Below are 9,874 nucleotides of genomic sequence, written 5' to 3' on the forward strand. Positions count from 1 at the left end.
TTATTTAGATATATTTTAATGTATGGAGGAAGAATTTGTTATCTATAGTAGTTTTACAAGATTTAACTAAGATTGTTTCCGAAGATACATGTAACTAATTTAGTTCAAAATATAAATTTGATTCAATCCAATTTTAAATTTGTTTAGAATGATTTTTTTTTAGTTTCTTTTAATTAACTCGTCAATAAATACTTTAATCTAAGTTTAAGTTAATTTATAAAAAAAAACAGTAAATATAAGTTCAAGCATTTCACTAAAATGTGAATCTAAATCTAAATTAAATTTCAATCTCTATTGATTTTCATATTTAGTTACTTGCTCCTTTCGAAATTTAGTAGATGTATTGATATTAGTACAATTTTTCAAAAGCACTTTTGCAAAGACCATCACTTCCAACATATTGATTCCGTTTCTACCTATGATAGCGAGAACACATACGATTTCATCGATTTCCACTAATTTGTTTAATTGAAAAAAAATATATTTAGAGAGCAAAAGGGCAAACGTACTTTTTCAAGTTCTTCAAAAGGCAACATTTAATGTTTTTTTAGCTACACACGTTTCAAATGAGATAAATGATTGACATTTTACACATCATATTCAAAATTAAATTCATCAAATCAACTGTATTAACTTCAAAAACAAACAGGTAGCTACATTAATAACTAGCTATCTCCAAGCTTCCTCCTTTTCGTGGTTCACATTAATTAGGAGTGACGAATTTGATTTCTTTGATTATTTAATTGTTATTTCGTACATATATGTACTCCAAATATATTGACTTTTGCCTTCCTTCATCGTAAGGAAAGAAAAATGTGTGATCATAAGAAATTGAAATTTCCGTGGTGGGTCATTTTGTTAACCAAGAAAACCGCAACCCCACAAAAGAAGTAAACCGAATGAATCTCTTGTGCCTTTGCTGAAAGGGCAATCACAGTGATTTCATTATTAAAGGCTTAAAGCTTAAAGCGTCGCGTGACTTTTTTTATGTTTATTTTTTTCCCCCAAACAACAAATTAAGCAGAGACACTAGCACATTCTAGCGTTTGCCGCTTGGCAAAACCCCATGCAGGGAAATGCACTCTTACTATCGTTGAAGTGAGTGAGGATTGGATAAAGATTATTCAAATATCAAGAATAACGTTTTTCTCTTACAAAAATATTTTTCAACGTGAAGAAAAACTATTTTTTATTCTCGACAATATTCAAATAATAGCATGTTCAAATTATTTTATTTTATTTGTGGTATAAGGTGATCTATGACTATAACAACTTGAATTGAGGTCGAAATTAAGTTTAGAAAAAGGGCTCGGACCCGTAATATAAGAAAGGTTCTGACACCTCTTTTGGCGTAGAAGAATATTCCTTTTAATTACTAGTATTATCTGACGATTTAAAAGGAAATAATTATTGTAGTTGTGCATTTAAGGTGCATGTGTTAAGAATAATGGAAAATGAGCAACGTTCACCTCAAACTTGGAGGTGGATGAGCGTAAATAAGAAAGATAAGAGCGAAAATGTGAAAGATGATGCAATGAAAATAGAAAAATGTGAGAAAACAAATTTGTTGGAAAAAATAGATTTCGTTGGTTTCCATTATATTTTATCTTTATTTTAGCAAATTAAAAAATTGAAATATAATATCATTATATTTTAATGTCTTCCATTTTATTTCGTTTACTCAACAATCTAATGATAATGTGTTTGATTTACAGTTGGCACGTGTTCTAAAACACGTTTGTAACACAATCCATGAGTGTATTCTCATTGATTAAGTAATTACTAACGGCATACAAACACATAAGATTAGAAACCAGACCAGTTTAAAAGTTTAGAAATAATAATCGGAATAGAACTGGCAATATTACGTTGTTTTTTTTTATTAATTAGAGCAATATTGTTAAGATTACTGTCTAAGTCGTTAGAAAATTCAGCATTTAACATAAATTAATTAATAACAGAGATTAAAAATTATTCTTTTTAAAAATTAAACATTCAAACCAAACTAATTTTTTTCTAAGAATTGAAACAAAATTTTAAATTATTTATAAAGTTAAAAAATTTAAAGAAAATAATTTACTGTTCAAAGTAATTGTAGTTGACTTGACTTAATTTATATAACCAAATGCATGTGATATCTGGATATTAAAAATAAAAAGAAACTTCAAACTGTACCGAAATGAAAGAATTAGCACATTTTTTTTGGAATGAATATGATATTTGGATATTGGTTTTTATTTTATCATGTTTCATTAGTGTCGTTGATAACCAATATTTGTGGGAGCTTGACTGACTTTTAAAATGAATATTTTTTATACAAAATTTAAATATGAGATCTTATTTAAGAAATTTAAATTGAATTTCACTCAAATTAACTACATATATATTATTAATAAATTTTGTAAATGTGAAGCATTTGGATATTGGAATGCACGTGATATATATTTGTTTTTTAATGTTATAAATACAAAAGAATTTATCAATTTTATTGAGTATAATGGCGTTGGCCACCCTTTAATATTTTTTTTCTTATAAAGTAACCATCTATTAATAATATAGATGTGAAATATTTATTTTATGATAACTAATTTATGTCAAATAATTTAATTTATCATCTTGTATGAGATTTTTTTTTCTTCTAACTATCATGCTTCAATCTACAAAATTTAAATTAAAGATCTTATTTAGGATATTTGAATTAATTTTATTGAAATCAATTCCGTATGGTTAAAAATTACATGTGTCTCTGAAAAAAAAAAATCTCTTCATGGAAAGGAAAAGTAGACAGATTGTAAAAGTATTTTAATGAATGATCCTAGGCAAAGCATTGTTTTGCAGATGAATGATATTATGAGTAATACATTATTAGTGACAGATAACAACTGAAAGCGTGTGGTGATAACGTGATTCACTCGCTCAAAGGCAAAGCAAGCACTTATTATTTCAGTCGGACAGACCAATGACCAGTTCAGTCATCCTTGGGCGCAGGTCAAATGATCCAACGTAAGCGTCACCTGTTCCTTCGACTTTCCAACAAGTCCTCAATTGACCGTGTGACACGTGACTTTTTTTTATGCGACCTATATTATTCTACAGCCTACAGCGTCAAATTTTCTATCGTAGTACTGTAAACACGTCCGGTGAAGTTTAAAACGTAATTAGTGGCATAAATAGAAGTGAGCCATTAATGATATGTAAGAAAAACGGAAGATTAATTAATGGAAACTTATGAATGCTAATTTTACAAGATATATATATATATATATTTTCTTTTTGCTGAATGAATTTTACAAGAGAACTACTGCAACTCTTTAAAATATATTGGTTAAAAAATTAATAAAGAAACGATAATCATTTCTACAATTTAATTTATGCCACTTTTTTAATAAATAAAGGCAATCATTAAAAAATATTAATAATTATTTTTATAGAAAAATAATTAAATTTTAATTTTTTAACCAATACTTTAATACATTAGCATTTTCTTAAAAACATAACGTGTTGGTATCATTATCCTTTATAACGAAAAACCCCGTTAAGTCTAAAGAGATCTGGTTGGTTAAGACTTTTACGTTATTTAACAAATCAAGTTAATGATTAAATCATCACTACATATCATCTTAATTATTTTTATATATTTTATATATTTTAAAATAATAAATTAAATTTATCAATTTTTTTCCAAAGAGTTTTTAAAAAAGGAAACTATTACCACTTGACTTAAGCGACAATAAAAAAACATAATCAACAAATTATCATTATTAAAAAGTAGTATTATAATAATATAGTACTGATTTCTAGAATAAGGTATGATGTCTCAGATTCTGATTTCTCAGCGGTCAAGTTGCCGTTTGGAGTGGTGCCTAGTTCTTTAGTTTAGTCAAAAGAACAAAACCCCGCATTTTAATCCCCTCTCATAAATCATAATCGCGTGCCCTGGCCACATCACTTTTCTCAAGTTAACCCTCCTTCTTCCTCTTCTCTCTTCTTCACTCCATACTTTTTATTAAAAAAAATATATTCATGTTTAATTCTGTTAATACTTTTTGATAAAATTATTATGATATATACTTAAAGCAAAATATATCAATTAAAAATATACACTAATACTAATTTAAATTAAAAAGTTCGTATATTTTATGCATTTTTTTTTATAATTCATCGCATTAAAATACTTGGTCTGACTCTTCCTTATGATAACTGCATAGTATTTTTTTTCTTACAAATTAAATTTCTTTACGTTGTTAAAATATTAGCTATTATTTTAACTCCATTAAATTCAAAGGGGATTTATGATTGAAATAACTAAGTGTAAATTATTTATTTATTTAAAAAATTGTATCATCTCTCTCATTATTTTTTATAGTAAAAACAATAATTATTTTCCACAAAAGAAAATCTAGTTCAAACTAAATAGTTGTTAAAATAATATAAGAAATTTGTATAATAAAACATGCAACAGAACAAAATAACATTTTTGTCTCTAAGTTATGAATTTTTTTTAATCATAATATTGGTATGGATTATACAATAAACAGTCACTAGTCTTTCAATAATTTATTCTATATCTAAAATCAAGATTTAAATTTTGAATCATTTAATTAAAAAACACAAACAAATATCACCTATATTAATCAGGTTATTATGCATACTTTTATTTTATTTTATGAGAGAAAATTGTGCTCAAATATAATGAAATTATTAAGAACAATATTTTCTTTCTTTCTTGAAGAATCAAATTTAAGATACCAATAAATTATTAGTAAAAAAGAATTAATTAGAATAAATTAATGATAAAAAATTACATCTCTGTCTGTCCATCAAGACTATCTCCTTATGACAAAGATCTTTATCAAGGGATAATTACCGATTTAGGAGATCGATGTATGAAAAAATAAATACGACATTCAAAATTATACAATCATCTACCCATGTTTTGAATTAAAGGAAAAAAAGTGACAAAAAAACCTCAAAACGGTGGTAGCAAATGCCAAATGCATCCATCCTATTTTCTTATCTTGTGGGGGAAAAGAAACAAAACATGATGCACGCATGTCAAGGAACTGCAAAACAGTGTGGACTTTAAGCAAGTCTGAAATCATAACCGAAGAAAGCAAGAACGAACGAACGAAGGGCGTCAAAGAAAGGTGTACCTCAAACACTATTTCACTCACAAAGTCAAAACCAAAACAACACACAAGACAGAGCCAGCAAAGAGTCCCAACTTCCCCATCTATTACCATTTAAGCCTCATCTGAAAAAATGTAACAACTAATAACATCTCCCTCAAGCCATTCCAAGAACACCAAAATTGTAATTTCCCACAAAAGCTGAACCCTTCTTTTTTCGGTTGACAAGCCTAACCCATCTATCTTTAACCCTTTGCTTTACACTTTCCCTGCCACGCACGCAGCAAAGCAAGGGGAAACCAAACCTAACCCCAAAATAAATACAAATAAATAAAACGAATGGACCAGAATCTGCATGATCAATCCGTCAAACCTAGGAAAGTCATTGTCACGCAGGCTGCATCGAACCTCCTACGGGATTGAAAATTAGAAAAAAAAAAAAAAAACAACACAAAGTCGTAGGAAATTCAGTCCCTCTTTCTTTTCCTTCTTGTACTCGTACGCGGATTCGGCCCATTTTTTATTTCTCCATCCTCATCGTTTCTTCTTAACCCTTTGAACATTCAAACCCCCTCACCCAACACCACCTTCAACAACAACTGTTTCATAGTCTTTCTTTCTCTCTTGCGTTTCCCAGAATCATTTTCTCGGAAAATTTCTTCTCTCCCACCCCAGATCTAAAACTTCCGCAAGTTCTTATCTTTTCCCTTAAAAACTTCTGGGTTATTATTATTATTATTTGGGTATCGAAGATAACAACATATTAAATCCCCCAAGTGGAGTTCCAACGCGGAAACCCTAGAATTTCTTGAATGGCTTCAGGGGCAATTTTCTCGTCGCTCCGGCGGAGAAGGTCGCCGACGTTGGAAGCGTTTCTGGCCCCCGTTGACTTAAGCGCCGTTGCGTTGGTTCAGACCCTCATCTCCGTTGCCAACGAGATTGTGTCTTGTTTTTCGAAGCGTTGTTTCTTCTTCCAGCGCAAGAACTCGCGGTCTCTGATCCGAAAAGTTGAAGTTTTTCAGTTGCTTTTGGAGTATTTGCGTGATTCTGATTCGCGTTCTTCGTGTCTTCCACCCACGGCGGTGCTTTGTCTCAAGGAGCTCTACCTCTTGCTCTACCGCTCCAAGATTCTCCTCGATTACTGCGCCCAATCGAGTAAGTTGTGGCTCTTGCTTCAGAACCATTCCATATCTGCTCACTTCCATGATTTGAACCAGGAGATTTCGACCATTATGGATGTTTTTCCTGTTAAGGATGTTTTGTTGAGTAAGGATGTTAGGGAACAGGTTGAGCTCTTGCAGAAACAATCTAGAAGGGCTAAGCTTTTTATAGACATGAAGGATGATGCTCTCAGGGTTCGGTTTTTCTCCTTTCTTGATGAGTTTGAGAATGGAAGGCTTCCTGATTCTGCTGAATTGAGATCTTTCTATGTTGAGAAGTTGCAGATTGTTGATGCGGCTAGCTGTAGGTCTGAAATTGAGGGCTTGGAGGAGCAGATTGTTAATCATGAGGGTGACATTGAGCCTACTATATCTGTGCTTAATGGGTTGGTGGCTATGACTAGATATTGCAGGTTTTTGCTCTTTGGTTTTGAGGAGGATGAGCTTGGTTTTGAGAGGGGAAGTCACAAGAAGCCTAAGAGGAGGTTGATTACTCAGGAAATAGCTGAAACGTTTTTGACTGTTCCTAAGGACTTCTGCTGTCCAATTTCGTTGGATTTGATGAGAGACCCTGTAATTATTTCCACTGGTCAAACCTATGATAGGAGTTCAATTTCGAGGTGGATGGAAGAAGGGCATACTACTTGCCCCAAAACGGGTCAAATACTTGCTCACACTCGCCTTGTTCTGAACCGGGCTCTGAGGAATTTGATTGTGCAGTGGTGTACTGCACATGGAGTTCCTCTTGAGCCACCAGAGGTCACGGATGCGATGGGTGAAGCTTTCCCATCGGCCTGTCCCTCCAAAGCTGCCCTTGAAGCCAACAGAGCCACAGCAACACTTCTCATTCAACAGCTCGCTGGTGGGTCTCAAGCTGGGAAGACTGTGGCTGCTAGGGAGATTCGGTTGCTCGCAAAAACTGGAAAGGAAAATCGTGCCTTCATTGCAGAAGCTGGGGCGATTCCGTATCTTCGGAATTTACTTTCATCACCCAATGCGGTTGCTCAGGAGAATTCTGTGACTGCGCTGCTCAATTTGTCCATTTTTGACAAGAACAAAAGTAGGATTATGGACGAGGAAGGGTGTCTTGGATCAATTGTTGACGTGTTGAGATTTGGACACACCACAGAGGCAAAGGAAAATGCTGCTGCAACGTTGTTCAGTCTATCGGCCGTCCATGACTATAAGAAAATAATTGCAGGTGAGATAGGAGCGGTTGAGGCCCTAGCAGGGCTGTTGCAAGAGGGGACTCCAAGAGGCAAGAAGGATGCCGTGACAGCCTTGTTCAATCTTTCCACACACACAGAGAATTGTGTTAGAATGATCGAGGCTGGGGCAGTTACAGCTCTTGTTGGTGCTTTGGGAAATGAAGGAGTTGCAGAAGAAGCAGCAGGTGCGCTGGCCTTGATCGTTCGGCAGCCAATTGGGGCCAAAGCAGTGGTGAATGAGGAATCAGCAGTGGCTGGACTAATTGGGATGATGCGTTGTGGAACACCGAGAGGTAAAGAGAATGTGGTTGCAGCGTTGCTTGAGTTGTGCCGGAGTGGAGGCGCAGCTGCAACAGAAAGAGTTGTGAAGGCACCAGCTTTGGCCGGATTACTTCAAACCCTTCTTTTCACAGGGACAAAACGCGCAAGAAGAAAAGCAGCTTCACTTGCAAGAGTTTTTCAGAGATGTGAGCATGCATCTGTACATTATGGTGGATTAGGTATAGGCTATGCGTTTGCTGGCAATTCAACTACAACTAGGGATACCAGCTTTGCCGGTGATGTTTCAGTACCAATGTCCATTTCTGTATTATAGTGGTAATACTCCAGTATTTACTAAGTTCCCAATTTTTGTTGTAACTTGTAAGTCTTTACAGATTCTTTCATTGAAATTTAAAGCCATAAGAAATTATAGCAAAATCATCATGTATTCTAAGAGATCCACGAGTGTTGTTGAGCATTTAGCCTCAACACATATGTAATGAGTCAAATGATGTAAGAATAGAGATTGCTCATGAAAAAGAGACCATTTCTGGAATCATATTTGTTTCGTGCCCCCACTCCCATTTTTTCTACTTATTCATAATCGATCATGGCCATAGGGACAATAAACCACGCACATACGCAATCATATCATATGTAATTGGGGACATGTTTGTGTGTCACATTATCACTTTTTAATACCACAAATTCATAAACAATCTATGAATTTCATACACTAGTTGTGTTCATTTTTTTTTTGTCTCCAAAAGTCTAGTGGTTGGACCAGCCTAGTGATTTGTGAGTATTGAATTGGACCATAGTGTGAACATTTACAATATTTTTTTATGTTATAATTTAATAAAACGTGTTTTCATAAATTCAATTTGTTCTCCAGTCCTCAGTCAACAAAATGGGTGTTTTCAGATTGAGTTGCGTCTAGCTGGATATTGTGTGAGAATGCCTCAAATCAAACGTGATTCTTAAATTCTATAGTTAGCACAGTCCACTAAATCTGTTCCTAGAAGAATCTGAACTAGACTATATGGTTGAATGCTCTATTCTTTTGTCCACGATGGCATTGATACACTTTTTATTGGCATAAAGTTAAACGAAGGTAGATCACACAGATGAGATGCTCCGTGCCTCGAGTGTGTATGAGAAAGCATTCAGTTGGGGTGTGCATTTGTATCGTGGAAAGGTACGAGGGAGAAAATTCTTCGAGTAATTTTATGAAGATCCTGAAAAGAGGTTAGGAGGTAGATATTTCAAAGAGGGATATTATTCTCGAAATTAAAGTAATTGGCCCCTTTGAGTGGTGCAGGATAGTCATCAGACTCATCACTTATTCTTCCTTCCCATAATCATGACGCTGATGACCCAACCAAGTTTCCTCCAATCAGATTTTTTCCGTGGGTGCACATCACCACTGTATTTATAAGTTGATCACATGTTTCATTTGAAAAATAAATATATTTTATCAACAGTAACAGGTATAATACAAGAGATTAGTCTCTCATTGAGATTCAAATCCTGTTAAGAAAGTATATATACTTATGGTGAATTTGGTTGGAGAGAAAGTGAGAGGAAACAAAATTGAGAAAATAAAACATGACTTACCATTTTATTTTTTTTGTTTTGGTTGAAGAAAAGATGAAAAAAAGTTGACTTTTATAAATAAAAATTTTAATTTGATTTTTTCCCAATTCAAATTTTAAACTTTTTTTCTTCTTATTTTCCTTTCATCCAACAAAACAGACCATTAGTGTTTAATTTGAGGATACATGTGAATATATATATATATATATATATATATAATTTTTCATTTTCAATACCAAAATTTGACAATTTATTTTATTTTATTTTCTTTAAATTTTTTGTATAAGAAACGATTTTTTATTCATAATTTCATATAGGAAATAATAATTGTATTATTTTATATAATTTTTGGAGAACAGAAAATAAAATAAAATTTAGATAGGAATTTTTTAATTAAAAGAAAAAAAGAAACTAAAATAAAAGATATTTTTTCAAAGTAAACAAATTCTAATGTTTCTGCTCTATATTTTCGATCAAAATAAATAAATAAATAAAAAGATTGATTAGCCAAAGAAGAAGA

The 9,874-nt window shown here is 32.7% G+C and overlaps 1 protein-coding gene across 1 annotated transcript; it reads left to right on the top strand.

Annotated features, from left to right (window-relative positions):
- The first annotated feature begins 5,489 nt into the window (after positions 1 to 5,489).
- LOC114387827 (U-box domain-containing protein 17-like) lies at positions 5,490 to 8,317 on the top strand. Its single transcript, XM_028348030.1, has one exon. It carries the CDS (start codon positions 5,942 to 5,944, stop codon positions 8,090 to 8,092), a length of 2,151 nt encoding a protein of 716 aa, XP_028203831.1. The 5' UTR covers positions 5,490 to 5,941; the 3' UTR covers positions 8,093 to 8,317.
- Positions 8,318 to 9,874: the final 1,557 nt, after the last annotated feature.

This window comes from Glycine soja, chromosome 15 (assembly GCF_004193775.1).
Source record: "Glycine soja cultivar W05 chromosome 15, ASM419377v2, whole genome shotgun sequence".
NCBI lineage: Eukaryota > Viridiplantae > Streptophyta > Magnoliopsida > Fabales > Fabaceae > Glycine > Glycine soja.

Excerpts from the sequence above, each read along its gene's own strand:
- LOC114387827 (XM_028348030.1), top strand. The coding sequence starts at position 5,942 with ATGGCTTCAGGGGCAATTTTCTCGTCGCTCCGGCGGAGAAGGTCGCCG.